Source organism: Mixophyes fleayi, chromosome 2 (assembly GCF_038048845.1).
Source record: "Mixophyes fleayi isolate aMixFle1 chromosome 2, aMixFle1.hap1, whole genome shotgun sequence".
NCBI lineage: Eukaryota > Metazoa > Chordata > Amphibia > Anura > Limnodynastidae > Mixophyes > Mixophyes fleayi.
In genome coordinates, this window is record NC_134403.1 from 316,991,850 (window position 1) to 317,015,255 (window position 23,406).

Consider the following 23,406-nt stretch of genomic DNA (forward strand, 5'->3'; position numbering starts at 1 on the left):
CATATACATTTTTGCACATTTGAAGTCCTTGATTTTTAACATCAAGGGCAGCACCTCTTTTCATCTCAATTTATTGCAGCAAAATCATGTATAAGTCATGTATAGAAATCCTGCTTGTTGGGAGGTGCCGTACCCTATATGGAGACTGTTGTATGTACGACATTGGAAATAGACCTGCCTAGAAGCAATATGTCCTTGGAAATTGGAAAACTACTGGTTAGTCGTCTGTCCATTTGACTACGACTTAGCTGTCTGCAAGTGATAGAACCAGCAGAGAGAATAGCTTATCCAGTCATACTTCTTCTTATACTGATCACAGATGCTGCTTATCACCGACAAATTGCCCCAATGTCTTTTGTGTGTGGTGGTAAAAATAGCATAATTCAAATAATAATCTGATTAATATTAATCAGATCAATATTTTTTACATTTGAACATAAGTGATTTGGTTCATTATTATTTATCTGTGCATCTCTGACAAGCAGGCGGTTAGAAAGTAGAACAGAGATGTGCTGATGGGGTTGTCTATGCCATTTCCAGTCACACTGAGAACAGTTAGTGCATGAAAAACCCCCTGAAGGATGACACAAGCATTTTCACTTATGCATGAAGTTGACATGATGTGACTCTGGAGTATTGCATTCAGAATGAGATGTGAAATAATGACTCAATAATCTGAAATACACACACAGCTATGCTAAAAGCATCTTGTCAGTGGTCTTGTTTTATCTTTTAACATAGATATCTACCTTTCAGTATACTCTATAAAACACCAGACATAAAAAAATTCAAACACACAATTATAGCTATAAATATTGATTAGCTAACAATCACTCTCCCAAATAGAGATAAAGGATTGGTTCTTAAAATAAAAACATATTTTAATGCATATCACCATATATAAAAAATATATAAAAAAGAAAACATGATTCTACATATCATCATCATCATTTATTTATATAGCGCCAACATATTCCGTAGCGCTTTACAATTGGGGACAAACATAGTACACTAATAAACAAACTGGGTAAAACAGACAAAGAGGTGAGAAGGCCCTGCTTGCAAGCTTACAATCTACATAAAAATCATACTATAGGTGCTGTGACCAAGGCTCCTTTATACTTGCTCCCCTGTTCCGATTAGAGATTATAAATACGTGCATAGACCACCCATTCAACAAAATTCTCCTCTGGAATCCTCCATAGACATAATTAGGGAAACATAAATTCCCAAGATAACAGTGGTGTACTGGAGTTCCAATCCAGATTGATCTCTGAGAATAACCCGTTGATATACTATATAATAAAGTGCTCCAATGGATTTTCAAATCTTCTAGTTAGATTTCTCATCTCGATAGGTGGTCACATTTCAAAATCCTTGTTTCTATAAACAGCAAAGAAAGTTTATCTGACCAGTAAGTAGCCGATGTTCATACCCTCTAGGGGCGCTGAGTTGAATGAGCAGCTGTGGATCTTGCTGCCTGTATAGTATTCAATTGCTTGCTCCGTCAACCACGCTGTGTGTCTTCTTCGCTTTTGTCTGTTCAGAAACAAGTTAGCGTGATTAGTTAGTTCCACGTCATTGGTTCCTATCCTTGCAGGGGTACAATTAGGAGCTTCCTGTGAGAAGTTTACTGACGCGTTTCGTCCTGAGACACCAGGACAAAATCCAATCTGCAAGTATACGGTTTAATATAACTAGTACATGTGATACGGTAGTTGTTCAGAATCATATACTTTGAAATAACATTTTGTATTGTATGTGCCTGCTAGTCTAATTATAGTATGAGTTATTGTGTATGGGCTTAACTTGTGTTATTAGACAGTACAAATGTGTAGAGGGATGCTTAGAGAGACAAATAAACAGAGCTGGATACAAAAAATGCACATGGAAGAGAGATGCAGGTGGGAGGTAGCAGATATATACATACCTAGCAACTATTAACAGTGGCGGATCCAGGGGGAGGCGATCGGGGCAATCGCCCCCCCCCCCCCCCTAGCAGGGGCTAGCTGCCGACAGCTGCACACTGTGCAGGTCCGTTCAGCAGTGACAGTGTGCTGCCCGGCTGCTCTGATTGTGTTTTAAACACAATCAGAGCAGCGGGACTGCACACTGTCACTGCCGAGCGGACCTGCACATACTGTGCAGCCGCCGGCAGCCTTAGAAGTCAGAAAGGGGGCCTAAATCCCCCCCCCCCCCTACATCGCCCTGGGTATAGCAATTTCCTAGATCCGCCCCTGACTATTAAGTTCTGACAAAAATCTCACAATTATTACACCATCAGGAACATTGTAATAAGAGACTCAAGGGCCTTAGTGTAAAAGCCTGGGTCACTTGACTTCCCATGAATTTTGCCATAAACAGTCCCACCCTATGCAGGGGTGGATTGTCCCCCAACTGTCCATGCCAGTTTGCTTTGTTATAAAGCAAAGAATAACACTGACCAGGAGCAGCTAACTTCCACATCACGCATGACAACGCAGGGAGGTCACGCAGCATACCAGAGGAGGGGTAGGAAGTGCAGTGTGGACTCCCTTCTTCCTCTGCGGGCTCCAGCTATAAAGGTAAGTGGAGGAGGTCTGAGAAAGCATGTGGTGGAGGTGTGAGAGGCATATGGCGAGGTCTGATGGGCATGTAAGGGGCATTTGAGAAGGTCTGATGGGCATGTAAGGGCATGTGGCATGTAAGGGGCATTTGAGAAGGTCTGATGGGCATGTAAGGGCATGTGGAGAGGTCTGATGGGCATGTAAGGACATGTGGAGAGGTCTGAGGGGCATGTAAGGGGCATTTGAGAAGGTCTGAGGGGCATGTAAGGGCATGTGGAGAGGTCTGAGGGGCATGTGGGGAAGTCTGACAGGACATGTAACGTGTATGTGGGGAAGTCTGATGACACATGAGGAGGTCTGAGAATTGTCGAAAATTGCAACACACAAGTTAAATAAACATTTTAATTGTTTTGTCTTAGCAAGAAATTATGTTAGATTTTCAATGTATGTGTGTATTATTATTATTATTATTATTAACCTTTATTTATAGGGTGCCCCATGAGATCCACAGCACCATACAGAGGGCAAACAACAAGACAGTACATGGTATAACAATAAAGTAAACAAATAACAGTACAACTCTCAACATGGGGTATATTTAGCGCAGGGTGAAACCTGAGCCCATTAGTGCATGTGCAATTAACATGTTTAGAGCCACTGAAAGAGGTGCAAAGACAATGGAGGAGTGGAGTCAATGGACAGAGAGCCCAAGAAGGAGGTACACAGAGTAGCTGGTGAGCAGATGTTATAGGTAATGAGAACAGGAGGGAAGGGGGCCCTGCTCACTAGAGCATACAATTTAAAGGGAAAGTGGCAGACAAACAGCTGACACATGGGGGTGAGCCAATGTAAGGGGATCTGAGGGCAAGAAGCAAGAGTGGGAGATGAAGGATGAAAGAGGATGAGATACTACATGGTGAAATGGTTAAGTGGAGGACTGGTACGTTTTTATAAACAGGGTCTGATACAGGCGAGGTTGCGGAGCTGGAAGTGACAGGATTGGACAAGAGATTGAATGTGAGGGGTGAAAGAAAAGGGAGGAGTCCAGAATGAAACTCAGGCAGCGGAGTTGGGGAACAGAGGAGATAGTGGTGTTGTCAACAGTGATAGAGAGGTCGGGAAAGGAGGAGACTCTTGATGAAGGGAAGACAATAAGTTCAGTTTTGCCCATGTTAAGTTTGAGGAAGCGTAAGGACACCCAAGAGAAGATGGCAGAGAGGCAACTGGAGACCCGAGTGAGAAGGGAAGGGGAAAGATCAGAAGGTGAGAGGTAGAGTGGAGTGTTGTCGGCATAGAGGTGGTGCTAGAGGCTGAAGGAACTGATGAGTTCAACCAGGGAGGAGGTGTACAGAGGAAAGAGCAGATGGCCAAGGACAGGACGCTGTGGGACTCCTACGAGAAGGATAGATGGGGGAGGAGGAACCAGAGGTAGAAACTGAAAAGGAGCGGTTGGCTGGTAGGAGGTGAACCACGAAAGTACGGTGTCAGAAAGGCCAATTGTGTGAAGGGTGTGGAGTAGAAGAGGGTGTTTCATGGTGTCAAAGGTCGCAGAGAGGTCTAGGAGCATAATCAGGGAGAAGTGGCCCATGGATTGGGCCAAAAGAAGATCGTTGGTGACTTTGGTCAAGACAGTTCCTGTGGAGTGGAGGGGGTGGAAGCCAGGTTAGAGAGGATCAGGAGTCAGAAGGGTAGTTGCTGAGACGGTAGTAGAGAATAGTGGAGGGAATGTATGTGTGTGTATAAATAATTAAACATCGCTCTTTGCGGTATCTATAGATATTTTATGGATGTTAGTCTCTGACTTGTTGGCCACCGTTGACATTGGTGTTCACCCCTTGTTTTAACACAGCCTTTCTGGCAAACTACATGAGTTTTCTTCAACAATAGTTCCTGCGTTGCCACCCTCCTATAAAGCACAGATTTTCAGGTTTTCCATGGAAAACTTTATCTCTGTTATAGGCCTCTTTGTGGCCTCCCTAACAAGTGCCTTCAAGTTCACAGTTATGCTATATTCTTTCCATTTTAATGACAGTGCTCCGGAGGATGTTAAAAGTCATTTGAAATCTTCTGCTAGTATTCCCCTGATTGGTGACTTTATTAACCTTTGCTTGGATTTGCTTTGAAGGTTCTCATGATAAATCTCTTATTTGGAATTGCACTAACCAACGTCACAGGCAGGTGTGTTTATTTTTAAATGGACTGAAACACCTTAATTGTATACAGGTAAACTGCAATCCTAGAGGGTTTATTTAGTTAATTCTTATGTTTAAATTATTATCTGTTTTTATTAGTAATTAACTAAGAAAAAACTTTACAGTTGTTTTTATTGATATTACACAGTATTTTGTTTTGCAGTGGTAAGAATTCCAAAATAATCCATTTTGATTCCATGATGTAACAAAATAAAATGTTAAAAATGTCAAAGGGGATAAATACTTTTATGTTTATTAGAATTGGATTGTTTGATTAAAATTGTGCGTGGGCAGCTTAATCAACCACCTGTGACACCACAGTGCTCTGCAGCGGCGGACAGTGGGGAAAACAGGACATACCTAAAATAGGGACGATATTAATGCAGGCAAAAACAAGAAGGCACAGCTGAAACAAGCGGAACTAGTGTAGCTCAGAGTGAAGATTGGCACAGTTGTGAGGGTGCTTTAGTGTGGGTAATATAGGTGGGAGTAGGCTAACCTCTGACAAAGAGAAGGGTTTTCAGATGAGATTTGAGATGTGTGAAGAGGGTCAGTGTTGTTTAGGGCTTTGTATGTAAGGGTAAGGAAACTAAATTGGATTTTAAAGGAGCTGGGAAGCAAAGTGGTGCAGCAGATGTGGAGTGGTGAGAGAGGAGGATCATTCTTCCAGCGGGATGGATTGAAGTGGGAATAGATGGGTGAGGTCAATGCCAGATATGTGGAGGTTGCAATTGTCAATTCAGAAGATGATGAGAAAGTGAATAAAAGTTTTGCTACTAATTTGGTTAAGAAAAGGGAGTATTCTGGCATTAGGGTTGAGGGGTGACAGGAATTTGAGAGAGACTAAAGCAGAGGCTGGATTTAAGTGTTACACCAAGGTGTGGGCTAGGGAAGCTGAGAAAAATTGGGCTTTATTGTCAGCAATAGAGATTTGAGGTGAGGTGAGGTGGAGAATGGAAAATTATAAGCTCTGTTTTGGACATGTTGAGCTTTAGGTAGCATTGTTAAATCCATGTAGAGATAGTAGAGAAACAGTTACATAAGTTAGTACAGAAGGAGAGAGGTCAAGGAAGGAGATGTAGTTTTGGGTGTCGTCAGCGTGGAGGTGGTACTGGAGGCCGAATGAACGAATTAGTTCCCTCAAGAGAAGAGGTGTACAATTAGAAAAGCAGAGGCCCCCAAAGCCCTGATGGGTCCTTAACAGATGAACCAGGAAAGGACTGTGTCACGAAGGCCAATGGAGTGAAGGGTTTGCAGGAGAACAGGGTGATCAACAGTTTCAAAAGCAGCAGAGAGACCCAGGAAGATCCGAATGGAGAGGTGACCTTTTAGATTTGTAAGTTGATCACATTTGTGAGTGCAGTCTCAGTAGAATGCTGTGAGCGGAAGCCCAGTTGTAGAAAGTATAGAATGAAGTGAGAGGACAGAAAGTGAGATAGTACACAATTCACTCAAGTAGTTTGGACCCAAAGGTAGGCTGGGGGGGGGGGGATAGGGCAGTAGATGAAGAGAGGGGCTGGGTCAAGAGATTTTTTTTAAGGACTGATGAGATGAACACATGTTTAAAGAAGGTTGGAAATGTGTCAGTGGGGAGAGAAAGGTTGAACAGTTGAGCTAGAGGTGAGCATGCAGAGGGGGAGATGGAGCATAGATGTTGGGAGGGAAAAGGGTCGACGGGGAAGTTTGTAGGGTGAGATAATGAGGAGCGCAGAAATCGTGTTGTCGTTTACTGGAGAGCGTGAACTGAGGATAGATTGGTGAGTACTGGAGAAGGTGGGTAGGGTGTGTGGGATTTTGCACAATGAAAAACTTGTAACATTGTGTCGGTTTTGTCTTTGAAGTGGCAAAATCATGGGTTGTGAGGAAGGGAGAGGAGGTGCATGTGGGCAGAGAAATCAGTTGAAGGTAGCAAAGAGAAGATAGGTGTTAGAAGACTTGGTGGATATTAGAGAAGTATGTAGGCTTGGCAAGGGAAAGTGCAGTGTTGCAAGATGAAAGGATGAATTTATAGTTGAGGAAGTCAGCATATGAGTGAGACGTCCTACCTACGGAGGAAATAATGTACTTCAGTCCATATGTAGAGCATTACACACCTTGAGATGATAAGCAGCAAGTGTGCCTGGTTTACATGAACATCAGCGAGCACGTACACATGCCCTACAACAGGTGCAAAATATACACCTCCAACAGACATATATGGGTGTTTCTGCAAGTCCTCAGGAGCGACATTTTGGAGGTTAATTGCCTTCTTCTGGTTGGGTTATAGCATAGTTTCTGCAGCTTTGGCATGTGGTCCAGGTTGCTGACAGCTGGGCTCAGTTGGTCCAGCAGCCAAATAGAGATAGCAACAGCAATGGCATGGATGTGATTTGAATTTTGCTGTCTGAGCGCAGTAAGGTAGGCTCCCATGTCACTAGATTTAGTTATGCTACTAGTTCCCATTTTTAATGTCACACTAAAGCCTTCGCAATAGAACCAGCCATCCATTCTGTTTTAATACTGAAAATTAGAACAATTGGAACTTTCGTTGTGCCTTTAAGTACATGGAGAGGCTGCATGTTATGTCAGTTTAGGCCATAGTGTTGAACTCCATGCTCACTCATGCTTTTCTTATGATTTTGTAGGGTATTCAGTATTGGCGCTTTTCAGATGGAGTTCTGGACTCTAATTATCCCCGTAATATTGAAGACGGCTTTAGGAACATTCCAAACTATGTTGATGCTGCATTTTCTCTTCCTGCTAATGATATCCAGGGCACAGAGAAAGCTTTTTTCTTCAAAGGTATTTTTGTTATTCAGTGTGAAATGTTTTACAACTAAAGAGAAGACTGTCATACAAATACAAAAAGTTTAGGAACATTTTACAGAGAAACCTATCACACAAATACTGACCTAGTATGCTTCTAATTATGTTGAAGAAGTGGAAGGCACAGTCGGTGAATGATGTAGTAAAAAATCATAACGGGAAACATAGGAAATGTATTGAGGCCAATCCACCCAGTAGGTTTTTTCCAAATGGCACATCACAGATATATATGCATAGCATACATACACAGGGCTGCCAAGAGAAATTCAGGGCCCTGGTACAACAACTTCATGAGGCCCCCTTATAATTGAGCATGGCAAAAATTTTTGCAAAGGTGGAAATGTTCTTACGATTGGGGGCGTGGCTATGTACCATTGGGGCGTGGCTAGCAGGTGAAAAGCGCTAGGCCACCCTCCTACAGAAAAAAACCCTGCATTGTTGTGTACACCATTGGCACAAGGGGGCAGTGCCTGCTCGCCGCCGGAGCGTGACATATGTCCCAGCACTCCTGACTTTCAGGACATCTAACACCATTGGGCAGAACAGTTACCAAAAATTGGGATTGTCCCACTAGAATCACAACATTTCACAGACTCTCCTGCTCTCATCTACCTGTTCTTGTCACTTTCACAACCTGTGGGTGCTGGTTCTTTAGTTGCGGCTTGTCTGGATCCTGGAATGTTGGGGGCCCTATTTGGAAAAAATGGGTACATTTAGAAAATACCAATCAGCCCCAGCGTTAAATCAATAGCACCCTCGAGCAATAATTAGGCCTTCCTCCAGCACCAACATTAAAATAATAGTATTCCCATTTAATACATAAACCTATTTCTCTCCCTGCAAACCGCCCCAGCAATAAATTAATAGTATTTACATTTCATAAATATACCTATTTCCCGCAACCATCACTGCCTTAAATAATTCATAGTCACATTTAAAAAAAAGAGACCTCATTCTCCCCAAACTCATTCCCACATTCAATAGCCCCCATACCACCCCATCTTAAATTAATACTCCCCACTAGTAAATTGCCACACCACCACTCCACAAACAAAATAGCACCCATTATTCAGACACCACCTACCTCACATACACTACATTGCCACAAGCCCCCTGTGCCATCACACACACTACATTGCCACAAGCCCCCTGTGCCCATTCATCACAAGCACGTGGTACCACCTTAAGTTCACACTGCGCCCTCCATTCTGCTTTCCCCCCTTCACCTGGCCCCCCTTCATCACTCTGTTCCATGCTGCCCCCCGTTCATCACTCTGTGCCATGCTGCCTCCCCTTCATCATTCTGTGTCATGCTGCTCCGCCCCCACCTCTCCTTCATCACTGTGCCATGCTCCTCCCACTCCTTCATCACTGTGCCATGCTGCTCCGCCCCCTCTCCTTCATCACTGTGCCAAGCTGCTCCCCCCACCTCTCCTTCATCACTGTGCCACGCAGCTTCCTCCCCCCACCTCTCCTTCATCACTGTGCCATGCAGCTTCCTCCCCCCACCTCTCCTTCATCACTGTGCCCTGCAGCTTCCTCCCCCCACCTCTCCTTCATCACTGTGCCACGCAGCTTCCTCCCCCCACTTCTCCTTCATCACTGTGCCACGCAGCTTCCTCCCCCCACCTCTCCTTCATCACTGTGCCCTGCAGCTTCCTCCCCCCACCTCTCCTTCATCACTGTGCCACGCAGCTTCCTCCCCCCACCTCTCCTTCATCACTGTGCCACGCAGCTTCCTCCCCCCCACTTCTCCTTCATCACTGTGCCACGCAGCTTCCTCCCCCCACCTCTCCTTCATCACTGTGCCATGCAGCTTCCTCCCCCCACTTCTCCTTCATCACTGTGCCATGCAGCTTCCTCCCCCCACTTCTCCTTCATCACTGTGCCATGCTGCTCCCTCCACTTCTCCTTCATCACTGTGCCATGCTGCTCCCCCCACTTCTCCTTCATCACTGTGCCATGCTGCTCCCCCCACCTCTCCTTCATCACTGTGCCATGCAGCTTCCTCCCCCCACTTCTCCTTCATCACTGTGCCACGCAGCTTCCTCCCCCCACTTCTCCTTCATCACTGTGCCACGCAGCTTCCTCCCCCCACCTCTCCTTCATCACTGTGCCACGCAGCTTCCTCCCCCCCACTTCTCCTTCATCACTGTGCCACGCAGCTTCCTCCCCCCACTTCTCCTTCATCACTGTGCCACGCAGCTTCCTCCCCCCACTTCTCCTTCATCACTGTGCCACGCAGCTTCCTCCCCCCACTTCTCCTTCATCACTGTGCCATGCAGCTTCCTCCCCCCACTTCTCCTTCATCACTGTGCCACGCAGCTTCCTCCCCCCACTTCTCCTTCATCACTGTGCCATGCAGCTTCCTCCCCCCACTTCTCCTTCATCACTGTGCCATGCAGCTTCCTCCCCCCACTTCTCCTTCATCACTGTGCCACGCAGCTTCCTCCCCCCACTTCTCCTTCATCACTGTGCCACGCAGCTTCCTCCCCCCCACTTCTCCTTCATCACTGTGCCACGCAGCTTCCTCCCTTCACTTCTCCTTCATCACTGTGCCACGCAGCTTCCTCCCCCCACTTCTCCTTCATCACTGTGCCACGTAGCTTCCTCCCCCCACTTCTCCTTCATCACTGTGCCACGCAGCTTCCTCCCCCCACTTCTCCTTCATCACTGTGCCACGCAGCTTCCTCCCCCCACTTCTCCTTCATCACTGTGCCACGCAGCTTCCTCCCCCCACTTCTCCTTCATCACTGTGCCATGCAGCTTCCTCCCCCCACTTCTCCTTCATCACTGTGCCATGCAGCTTCCTCCCCCCACTTCTCCTTCATCACTGTGCCATGCAGCTTCCTCCCCCCACTTCTCCTTCATCACTGTGCCATGCAGCTTCCTCCCCCCACCTCTCCTTCATCACTGTGCCATGCAGCTTCCTCCCCCCACTTCTCCTTCATCACTGTGCCACGCAGCTTCCTCCCCCCACTTCTCCTTCATCACTGTGCCATGCAGCTTCCTCCCCCCACTTCTCCTTCATCACTGTGCCATGCAGCTTCCTCCCCCCACCTCTCCTTCATCACTGTGCCATGAAGCTTCCTCCCCCCACTTCTCCTTCATCACTGTGCCATGCAGCTTCCTCCCCCCACCTCTCCTTCATCACTGTGCCACGCAGCTTCCTCCCCCCACCTCTCCTTCATCACTGTGCCACGCAGCTTCCTCCCCCCACTTCTCCTTCATCACTGTGCCATGCAGCTTCCTCCCCCCACCTCTCCTTCATCACTGTGCCAAGCAGCTTCCTCCCCCCACTTCTCCTTCATCACTGTGCCACGCAGCTTCCTCCCCCCACCTCTCCTTCATCACTGTGCCACGCAGCTTCCTCCCCCCACCTCTCCTTCATCACTGTGCCACGCAGCTTCCTCCCCCCACTTCTCCTTCATCACTGTGCCATGCAGCTTCCTCCCCCCACCTCTCCTTCATCACTGTGCCAAGCAGCTTCCTCCCCCCACTTCTCCTTCATCACTGTGCCACGCAGCTTCCTCCCCCCACCTCTCCTTCATCACTGTGCCACGCAGCTTCCTCCCCCCACCTCTCCTTCATCACTGTGCCATGCTGCTCCCCCCACTTCTCCTTCATCACTGTGCCACGCAGCTTCCTCCCCCACTTCTCCTTCATCACTGTGCCACGCAGCTTCCTCCCCCACTTCTCCTTCATCACTGTGCCACGCAGCTTCCTCCCCCACTTCTCCTTCATCACTGTGCCATGCAGCTTCCTCCCCCCACCTCTCCTTCATCACTGTGCCACGCAGCTTCCTCCACCCACCTCTCCTTCATCACTGTGCCACGCAGCTTCCTCCCCCACTTCTCCTTCATCACTGTGCCACGCAGCTTCCTCCCCCACTTCTCCTTCATCACTGTGCCACGCAGCTTCCTCCCCCACTTCTCCTTCATCACTGTGCCATGCAGCTTCCTCCCCCCACCTCTCCTTCATCACTGTGCCACGCAGCTTCCTCCACCCACCTCTCCTTCATCACTGTGCCACGCAGCTTCCTCCCCCCACTTCTCCTTCATCACTGTGCCATGCAGCTTCCTCCCCCACTTCTCCTTCATCACTGTGCCACGCAGCTTCCTCCCCCACTTCTCCTTCATCACTGTGCCACGCAGCTTCCTCCCCCACTTCTCCTTCATCACTGTGCCACGCAGCTTCCTCCCCCACTTCTCCTTCATCACTGTGCCATGCAGCTTCCTCCCCCCACCTCTCCTTCATCACTGTGCCACGCAGCTTCCTCCACCCACCTCTCCTTCATCACTGTGCCACGCAGCTTCCTCCCCCACTTCTCCTTCATCACTGTGCCACGCAGCTTCCTCCCCCACTTCTCCTTCATCACTGTGCCATGCAGCTTCCTCCCCCCACCTCTCCTTCATCACTGTGCCACGCAGCTTCCTCCCCCACTTCTCCTTCATCACTGTGCCACGCAGCTTCCTCCCCCACTTCTCCTTCATCACTGTGCCACGCAGCTTCCTCCCCCACCTCTCCTTCATCACTGTGCCACGCAGCTTCCTCCACCCACCTCTCCTTCATCACTGTGCCATGCAGCTTCCTCCCCCCACTTCTCCTTCATCACTGTGCCACGCAGCTTCCTCCCCCACTTCTCCTTCATCACTGTGCCACGCAGCTTCCTCCCCCACTTCTCCTTCATCACTGTGCCATGCAGCTTCCTCCCCCCACCTCTCCTTCATCACTGTGCCACGCAGCTTCCTCCACCCACCTCTCCTTCATCACTGTGCCATGCAGCTTCCTCCCCCCACTTCTCCTTCATCACTGTGCCATGCAGCTTCCTCCCCCCACTTCTCCTTCATCACTGTGCCACGCAGCTTCCTCCCCCACTTCTCCTTCATCACTGTGCCACGCAGCTTCCTCCCCCCACTTCTCCTTCATCACTGTGCCATGCAGCTTCCTCCCCCACTTCTCCTTCATCACTGTGCCACGCAGCTTCCTCCCCCACTTCTCCTTCATCACTGTGCCACGCAGCTTCCTCCCCCACTTCTCCTTCATCACTGTGCCACGCAGCTTCCTCCCCCCACTTCTCCTTCATCACTGTGCCATGCAGCTTCCTCCCCCACTTCTCCTTCATCACTGTGCCACGCAGCTTCCTCCCCCACTTCTCCTTCATCACTGTGCCATGCCTTCTTCATCACTCCAAAAAAAAAAAGAAAGGTAAAAAGAAAGGTCTGCAGTGAGGGCCCGGGTAATTAGTACCCCCCGACCCTGTACATACATACAGTACATAGCATACATACATATGTCCCATTGCGTGCTGTATCTTGCATGGAAATTGCTCTGCACATGGTCAATGAACGCATTCTCATGCAATTCATGTCCAAACGCACTTCCGACTGCTTACGACTTGAAGAACAGAACATGGGAGGGAAGGGGGTATGCACGTAAGGGCGCGTCGAATGTCGAACGTACACACAATCGTCTGATTCAAGCTTTGGGCATCTCTTAGCGGCATATTTTGTAGCCATGTCACTTGCACCAGCTACAGGTGGTGCAAGGTTGTGTTTTCAATATTTGTCTCTCTGTCTCTTTGTCGCATTGTCGCTATGTGGCCTAATAGGTTACTTTTTTATACTAAATAACTATGTAAGACTTGGCAGCTTTACCTTGAGAGCGTGAACAAACAAACAAACTTCTTTTCTATATATAGATTGTCTGAATGTATAGTCTGCTTCACCACCTACTGGCCATATGTGGTACTGCAGCATTTTATTTATTTTTAACAGCGTCTTTAGGACAATATTTTTGTATAAGCTACGTTAGTGTGAAGCTATGTGCCTGTTCAATTCTCAGATGTAGGACTATTGAAAACACCACATTGGGTGTTATTTGCTAACAGACTGCAGTAATCCACAGCAAAAACAACAGCAATTAGTTTGATTTATCTAGTTAAATATTAAAAGCAAATATCAGATTGGCTTTTGCATATTTGGAAACCCTGTAGGGTTAGACACATTTTAGTAGCATTTTCATGCATTTACATTTCAATCAAATTAGTCATTGTTCCTAGAATCATCACTCTAATTTATATAATTTATATAAGTACTTACAAACTTTACAATGTTGGTATCCGGGAGCCTGCGGGGGAGGTGGGCGTCATGGGGGCGGGCCTCCAAAATCTGCGTCATTTTGGACCCGCCCCCGTGACGTCATGACGCAAAATGCGTCATTTGACAGTGGGGGGCGGGGACCAGGAATCGCGGCGTTTGTGACCTAATTCTGCCCACATCACTAGGAAGTGGGCAGATCCAGGATTTTGCCACACTCGCCCGGGAGTCTGGGAGACTCTCTCTAAATGCGGGAGTCTCCCGGACATTCCGGGAGAGTTGACAAGTAAGATATATATATATATATATATATATATATATATATATATATATAGTTTAGGCCTCTCTGAAGTCTAAGCATGTGTTCCTTCTTCACAGGTAGCAAGTATTGGCAGTATGAATTTACTAACCAACCTACCATGTTAGAGTGCCTTGCTGCAGGCCCATCAGAGGTATTCACACAATATGTGGAGATGCAGGATGACAGCTGGGAATTATTCGACTTACTGTTTGGAAACTGGTTTAGAGGTAAGTCTGTGATGTTCTTTTGGATGTACTTACGCATTAAAGCTGCTTCTCAGTATGCATAGAAGCTGCCGGATGGCTAGATCAAAACTTGGTGGGATTTTGTTTATTCACCAAGGAGAAGTATTGTGAATGGCATAAACTTCTCCTAGATGGAGCACAAATCATGTCAGAGGTGCAGCAGATATCACCCCACAGAAGCCCGCAATCAGTCTAGCTTACAATGCGGGAATATATTCTTAAAAATTTACATTTGTGCTTCCTCTGTGAATTTGTAGTTTCTCCCATGGTGATAGATGAAATTGTTATTACATTTTATTTACATCCTGCACAATAAGAAAACTTCATACAGGCACATTAGTGAAGCTTACAATATATTTTTTTCTATCACAAGCAAACATTAAATAGCCAGTAGTCAGAAAACAAGTTTGTCTTTTGACCACTGGAGGAAACCAGAGCAGCCAGAGGAAGCCTATACAAACTCCATGGATACATATCTAAGGTTCTGGATTGAATCCAAGCCACTATAGCTGTGAGCCAGCAATCTTAATCACTGCACCACTATGGTATAATGTGATGTGCATGTTTCGTGCACTTTAAACAATAGGTGCCTTAGTGTAACCCTAGTGCAACAAGTCTAAAAACAAAACATTAACTACAAGTATTATTTTAGACACCACACATTTTGTAAATACAAATACAAAAAATATTCTTTCTGTACGATTTCTTCCCATGGAGATACATTTCTCTGCTTACTGTCCCTTATACTTCATGTAGGAATGGGCAATAATTGTGTATATAGGGGTAGGGGTGCCTTTCATACCTCCTAACAGTCCCGATTTGAGAGGTTTGTCTCATAATTCCGATATTCAGAATCTTGCAGGATAGGTCACAGACAACGGGTGCCGCCTGCATCTGCCACTGGTGTGTGTGTGGTAATGGAGGAAGATTTTAATGGAGAGGAGGGGGTAATGGGCAGTCTAGTTTTTCAGAAGCCCACTTTGTACAATGGTTTCAAAGCTGCTTTTGCACTACGTACCAATGAATTTGTACTTTGTAAATGAGCTCAATGAGGCCAGCACAGTATACAGGAGTCTGGCAATGGAGACCATGCCCACAACTATGTGAATCACAATATTTTTTAAAGAATTTAGTAAACTCAACCCAATAGTAAAGATAGTTGTGTTCATTGTCCAATGTGTATTAGACTTATAAAATCTAATTTGTTACAAAACCAGAGAAAAACAAGCCCGCGCTCGGTATATCCCACATTTTGTATGGTACCAGCTGCTTGGCAATAAGCCCGCGCTCGGTATATCCCATATTGTATGTGGTACCAGCTGCATGGCAATATAAATGCCCAAATATGTATACAAAACAAAAAGACAGTTGCCAGCGCTTATCCCCTTCACTGCATATCTGTGTGTGTCTAGCAAAATGAAAACATGAGGTATTAGTTCATATTTTGATCAAAAGATTTAAGCCTGCATCCCAACATCAAGGGAACCTCATTATATGCAGGTCCTACAATGACCTATATGCTTTAAACACCATTAAAATGCAGTTAAAATCAGATGCACTCACCTCCCAGGTATAGGGGTTTACATCTAGCAAGGGCTGGCTTGTGAGCCACACCCAAATGTGCCTTAAATAGGCTTGATGGACAGCTGCTATGACAAAAAGGCAATATTTTGAAACAAAACCAGAGAAAAACAAGCCCGCGCTCGGTATATCCCACATTTAATCTAATTTAATTTGTTGTTGGTTTCTTTGCTTCACTGCACACTTTAAAAGCCTAAATGTAAAGTTAGTGAATAAGTCCGAATGACGTGTAAACTATTCATAGAAATATGAGAATACATGTTGTACAAGTGTTAAATGTGTCTGACATTTAGGCTTGTGTGTATTTTATTGAAACTTTTTGTGCACTGAAAAATGTTTGTGACTGATATGTTCATCCATTATAAACACGTCTTCATATATACACCAGGTAAACGTGAAGGTTCTAGGAGTATAAACTCTGACTGGAAAGGGGTGCCAAATGGAGTAGATGCCGTGCTGCCAAGCCGGATATATGTTCGCCAAGAGAAACGTTCTCCCTTACGTCGTAGCAAGAGGAGAAAGTCCAAGCGCAGGAAGAGCCGCAAGAGAAGACCCAGCTGGATTGAATATGCGGATTATGCGGATTATTCAGATTATACGCTTGATTATGAGGAGGGTGATCCAGACTGGCTTCCTCCTCAGAGTCAACCCAAATGTCAGCCAGTCCAAAGTGTCTATTTCTTTAAAAATGGTATGTAATAACCCAGAGGAAGGAGCCTTTATATTATAGGAAGGTTTTCCCAGGGGGCAGGGAACAGTTGCCTCAAGGGCTCTCTGAGCAGGGCCATCAAGGGCCACTTAAATTCCTAATTAGTTGGATGCACCTTTGTGCTGCCAGTCTTCACCCTATAAGAGTGTCAGAATAATGATACACTATTATATACTATTACAGTAATCACACCTTAAGTCGGTAAACAGGACTCTAGTCTAGTGCAATAGATTTTACCATTTTTCATCAGTAATACAGTTGATGTCAGTCAGCACCACAAACCATTATTCAATGTTGCATGAATTATGTATAATCTTTTAATTACTTTAATGCAGTGTTAATTTTCCTTTAGCGCCAGAACAATTTTCTTGGTTTTACACAAATTAACTTTTTAGTTTCTTAATATACCCAAGTAAATTCATTTGTATTTATTTATTTTTAAGGGTGGGGGCAGGATGTATAAATGTAGGGGTTTCTTGAGACCTCAAGTCACAAACCATTATTTTCCATAATATTTCCCATGGTTTCTTTTATGTACAAAGAGCAATCCCAGAAAATTACAATGAAATGTTTTCATCTAATGCTCCTTAATATAATGATACAAAACTTTACTAAATTATATGGGCGCAGACACCACGCCCCCCTGTACTGTATAAACAGTGATCACATTTGACTATGTTTATACAGATCACAGAACTGGGTTAACGAGATAGAAGGAGTCCAGGAGAGCGACCCCTTATTGCTAGAATAATGTTAATAAACTTCATATTCCATTAAAGGACTAAGGGAATTGAACCTAAAATACTTTTTGACCCAATAAGAAAAGTCATCTCTTAAGTCACATATACTGTATGTATGAGCCCATGGCTTGTTAGAACCTGAGCTGATGGCATTATGGATTAGAACACTGGTGGTCCCCCCGACATCTGTCATGTGTTTGTACTGGCTGCTTCTGCTGCTAGGACCACTGGGTCTGATGCACAGACTGAGGTAATAGCCAACTGCTGATTTGATGAGAACCAGTGGTCATTTCAGTACATGGCCCTTATGAGAAGAGTTTGTCTGCAACAGTAAATACATATTAATATTGAATGACATTGCAATATCCTTTTGGCATAAAAAAAATATATTGAATTCATGTTGTAGGGTCTAGGTAAATTGTATCTTTGTTTATGTACACTGACTGAGATAACATATAAAATGAACCCATAGAAACATAGAATTTGATGGCAGATAAGAACCACTTGGCCCATCTAGTCTGCCCATTTTTTAACCTATTATAGCTCAATCCCTATTTGATCCTTAGTTCCTTCTAAGGATATCCTTATATCTATCCCAAGCAGTGGCGGATCGGGGCGATCGCCCCCCCCCTAGCAGGGGCTTGCTGCCGGCGGCTGCACACTATGTGCAGGTCCGTTCAGCAGTGACAGGCAGGGACAGTGTGCTGCCCGGCTGCTCTGATTGTGTTTTAAACACAATCAGAGCATCCGGGCAGCACACTGTCCCTGCTTGTCACTGCTGAACAGACCTGCACATAGTGTGCAGCCGCCGGCAGCCTCAGATGTCAAAAAGGGGGGGGGCCTAAATCGCCCCTCCTACATCGCCCCGGGTACAAATATTCTCTAGATCCGCCCCTGATCCCAAGCATATTTAAATTGCTCCACCTCTGATGGGAGGATATTCCACTTAGCCACTACCCTTTCTGTGAAGTAGTTTTTCCTCACATTTCCTCTTTACCTACTTCCCTCCATTTTCAGTGCATGTCCTTGTGTTCTAATACTTCTCTTCCCTCCAGTGTCAGTACATGTCCTCGTGTTTTAATACTTTTCTTACTTTGAAGAATGTTTCCCTCCTGGACCTTGCTAAAACCCTTGATATATTTGAAAGTTTCTATCATGTCCCCCTTTCCCTTCTCTACTCCAAACTCTACATATATTAGATCTTTTAGACTTTCCGGGCAAGTCCTTTAATGGTAAAGATGCAGTCATAACAGTATTGAAGCGCTTTAGAACCAGAAAGAGTCTGGTTTGTTCCAAAGGACAACATTATGCATCGAATCTGCTGTTGATCTATGTTTCCCACAATGCATCACTCCAGCTATAGTTCAACTATATATTGGTTGCTAAATGTTGTTCTTGCCTTCCCTGTACATAAAGTGTTGCCATTTAATATATTCTCCTCTGATGTCACGGCTTCCTGTTTTTATTTTCCCCCACAGATAAATATTACCGTGTGAACCTCCAGACTAAGCGTGTGGATAACGTCTATCCTCGCTACCCAAGGTCCATTGCTGAATACTGGCTGGGATGCAAGAAAGATCTAATGGAAAAAAAGTCAAGGGGTTAAAAATGTTTCATATCAACAAGTTTTCAACCACCAATATCCCCAGAGAATTCAGCTTGTACTTCTACGACATAAAGTGTGAAATGTACAGAAAATGTGTGTTTCTCTCTGTGTACCATTTAGACATTTCCTTCTGCAAATTACACAACACATACAGTAAAATGACCACGTTTCTATGGCCAACAACCCACTTTGATGCCTTTAAACATCTATTAATGATTTACCTAATTGATTCTATCACACCTCCCAACTTTGGGGGTCCTCAAATTAGGACATACAGTGAATGGGGGCAAGGCCATGTCACCATTAGAGTGTACCACGTACCCAGCAGTAACAGAAAATATTTAGGGAGTTGTGCAGTACATCAGTGACTCCCTAATTGGTTGCTTGTCCAGGCACCAGGCTAAGTAAGAAAAAAAGTGAGTATTAAAGCACCAACAGAACTGGAGCCTATGGCAGGTATCATATCAGGGGAATAAGTAATACCATGCGTATAATTAGTAGATATATAAATAAATAATGCAATTAGTATATAGCAATAGTATATAACATTAGTGGTTAAAGTTTGAAATAAGTAGAACAACGCCTATAATAACAGTGTAGCATTGAGAACAAGAAAACAGGAAAAGGGTCAAAGAAATGGAGGGAAATGAATAAACACTAATACATGGGAAATAAGGGACACATTATCTAAAAGACTGACAGGTCTAAAGCTTCATTAAGACCCTCAGGCGATATTGTTTGTAATGTAAAAATCCAATAGGACTTTCTCTGACATAACTTCCTTAGGCAAATGTAATTATTAATTCTCTGAATTAAGTGTTCAGTGCCAATGATTGAAGAGTGAACTAGGATCCTTAGAATGTGCCTAACTGCATATTACCACCGTTTGTATCAGATTTGTGCTGTTCATGTCAGTATTTACTTACGATTCTAGGCCTCTAGTTGTGCATTTTTATTAAATGCCAAGGGCCTGCACAGCATTGCATTCAATAACCCACATTGTAACATGAATACTGAATCAGTGGTGGATCCAGGGGGGGGGGGAGGGCGATCAGGGCAATCGCCCCCCCTACCCCTAGCAGGGCAGCATACTGTCACTGCCGAGCGGACCTGCACAGTGTGCAGCCGCTGGCAGCCTTAGAAATCAGAAAGGGGGCATGGCCTAAAATCTCCCCGGGTAGAACAATTGTCTAGATCCGCCCCTGTACTGAATGTAGTCCTAATGTAATTTAATTATAATTTAAAAAGCCCCAACACATCCAGTACACACATAAAAATCAGGTCATCTTGCTGGATGTAAGTTGGGAAATCCCCCCAGAATGTGCATTTTACACCCTTGAATCTAATTCATACTTGCCGACTCTTCAAGGAAGCCGTCCGGGAGGGGGTCTGTCGAGGGAGCGAGGCCATGCGAATTACAGTGTTAGGCCATGCCCCCGTGGCAAACGGCCAATTGACGCAGGGGGCGGGGCCTATATGACACAGTTGGCCCCGCCCCCACCCACTACACCAACAGAGATAGCTGAATCCAGGAGGTTTGCCTGCTTTCTCGGGAGTCCGGGAGAACTCCCAAAAATTCGGGAGTCTACCGGACATTCCTGGAGTGTAGGCAACAATGATCTTATTTACATCTTTTCCTGCAACACAAAATCTTGTCCTGGATGTGGGTGCAATATAAGGTTATGAGGAATATGTGCATTGCTCGCATTGAACTATAAACACCCCATTCCTCCCATCAGAAGAATATTCACAAGAGCTATGCAAAGACAGGAGCATTCACATAAAAATAAGCACATGTTGTAACAAAACATCATTTGGGTTGCATTTTTCAGTCACAAAATCCCTTATTGTCAGGGAAAAAACATATGTGGACAAACTGCGAAACTTGGGACAATGCCAGAAGAGTCAGGACAGTTTGCAGCAATTCACTGTCAATAGTGTGGATTTAAGCAACAAAAAGCTGTTACATTCTAAAAATATATAGTATCTTAATTTGCTGTAGTGTGTTGCTGTAGTAATGCATTATTAAAGATTTGTTGTTACTTGTGAAGGATGCAGTAGAGGGCGCTGCAGTGAGTTGCAGAGCAGCAATAGTGGAATGTTCTAGGCCAGTGATGGCTAACCTGTGACACTCCAGGTGTTGTGAAACTAAAAGCCCCAGCATGCTTTGCCAGCTATCAGCTAGTTATCTACTGGCAAAGCATGCTGGGGCTTGTAGTTTCACAACACCTGGAGTGTCACAGGTTAGCCATCACTGTTCTAGGCTCATAATCTACTATATAAATGCCTAGTGGCGTGTGTGTGAAAAAAAAAAAACCAAGCTGCAGCGCCACCTGCTGGGCAGAGTTATACACTGACCTATATATTTCTTGAAGGAGAAGTGACAGTTGGGAGTGGTTGGTGGTTGCCGGGGGTGACAGTGGGGAGTTTTTAACACCTTAAGTAGCTTGATGAAGGATGTGGCGATGAAGATGAAGGATGAGGTGATGGAGAAAAATGATGAGGTGGTGACATGTGGACAAAACCACGTTAAAAAAGGGCGCTTGCGTCGGGAAGTAACGCTCTTCCCCTGAGGAGGCCTGGGCTAGGCCCAAATGCATGACAAGAAACTTTTTAACACCTTAAGTAGCTTGATTTGACTAGAATGCATGAGTATCATGCACGGGTTAACTTGTATACCATAAGTCTTGAAAGCTTACATATATATTGATGTGTAGTCTCTACATCTTTCTATAACAGTCACCAGACTCTTCAGATCCTGATTGGAAACCTGTAAGAAGGGCAGACTTGCGTGCAAGTTACATGTGTTTTTTTGTTTTTTTAAATGCAAGTTGCGTTCACATTGCATTTGAATCAGGCCCCATATTAATAGATGAGTTTGGTGCAGTATATTTTAATGAAAACATTTTTATACATTTTATATATATAAAAAAAAATGCTAAAAAACACAACAACCCCTAATACGGCGCCAAATTATGAATAAATGGTAGACCAACACCAATATAATATATAAAAAAAAAAATATATAAAAAAGGATAATCGTATAAATAAAATCACGTCAAAAGGTCAGGCTGCTGCATAACCAAGGTGGCTACGCCCACCTGTAAACGTACAGAAACATAAAACTAATATGCAGCGCTCACGATCTGGTTGACTATGAAATAATGCATATGATAATCTTTTGTTACCCATAAAAGATTGGATTGTTAATGCCGATGTAAAGCTCCGTATAATATTGAGGTTATACTCCAAGGGAGCGTATAGCTGTCACTCAGACTCTATTGATCAGCGTCAAAAGATGAAATAATGGATACATCGATTGCATCTGCCATACCTTTAGGGAATCTTAATGATGGTTGAAAGTTTGATATAACTTGTACTCAATGACTTTGATCATAGAAAACAGGGTCCTAAGGGGGACACAAAAAGTAACTCTGTCCTTGTCTGATTTAATTTGCTCTATGTTCTGTCATTTAGTCAGGTCATGGTTATATTGTCTAATCCAGGACCACCAACATGGGAGTGCAGGAGTCACTGAAATAAAGGGTCTGGTGGGATTTACAGTTATGGAGGTGTCAGGACAGGTGACCTATTGTATCCCCTTGTTCCTCCTTGAGTTTCAGGCTTACTGTAGCATTTGATACTTCCATCTAGAAATCCTATGCATGCCCATAAGTTGTTAAACTTGATAGTCCCGTGCCATTTTTCAGCCGTTGTAATGATGGCCTCATTTCAAATTTAAACTGAAAGGATAAATGGTAATAATAATAATATTTCCCTGCGCTTACAAAACATGGTAAGGGTCCCTGGAGTTATGTATGGAGAAAGAGAAGGATGGGCTCCATACATAAGGCCCATACATAGGTTAATTAGCTGCTATCAAAATTGACCCTAGTCTGTCTCTGCCTGTCTGTGTGTATTTTAGAGAATTTAGACTGTAAGCGCCAATGGGGCAGGGACTGATGTGAATGAGTTCTCTGTACAGCGCTGCGGAATCAGTGGCACTATATAAAAAAATGGTGATGATGATGATGATGATGATGATAGGGGGGGGGGCAGTTAAAATTAAAATGTGTGGGCAGGTTTGGAGTGTATGGGGGCTCAACTTTAATTCACAATGTAGCAAAAAAAAATCTCAGTATTTGTGCTTCATGGAGAAGTGGGCAATACTTTCTGTGCTTTAAAAAATAAACTGTATTTGCACCCCTGCATATCAATGTAGTTTGTCTAGGTACTAAGTAGAACATATTTGCTTTTAACTATACATGAGGCCAACCAGGGCATACTTATCCCATAAAATGATTATCACCCATCAAAGCAACTTTCCAATAATACTCTATGGGCCTGAGTCATTAAGGAGAGCAAAGCATAAACAGGAGTATTGCATTGGAGGGAGAGTTAAATTTAAAATGGGACAGATTTATAGTCGGGGTAGAGCATGTGCTAAATCATCTTTAAATTTCAGTGTAAAAATAAAGCTATCAAGTATTTGTGTGCTAGATGAAAAAACAGCCAGTATTTAACATATGTGCAACATAATAAACCTTTCCTTAATAACTCAAGCCCTATAGGTTTTTCTTCCT

At 44.6% G+C, this 23,406-nt stretch overlaps 1 protein-coding gene across 1 annotated transcript in view; it reads left to right on the plus strand.

Moving 5' to 3' along the window:
• VTN (vitronectin) overlaps positions 1 to 18,915 on the plus strand; it is a 31,343-nt gene extending 12,428 nt beyond the window's left edge. Inside the window, exons 5-8 of the mRNA XM_075196674.1 lie at positions 7,363 to 7,519; positions 14,020 to 14,169; positions 16,157 to 16,459; positions 18,696 to 18,915. Coding sequence (XP_075052775.1) covers positions 7,363 to 7,519; positions 14,020 to 14,169; positions 16,157 to 16,459; positions 18,696 to 18,823 — 738 coding nt within the window. The 3' untranslated portion in view covers positions 18,824 to 18,915. The remainder of the gene's footprint in view (positions 1 to 7,362; positions 7,520 to 14,019; positions 14,170 to 16,156; positions 16,460 to 18,695) is intronic.
• The last annotated feature ends 4,491 nt before the right edge of the window (positions 18,916 to 23,406 follow it).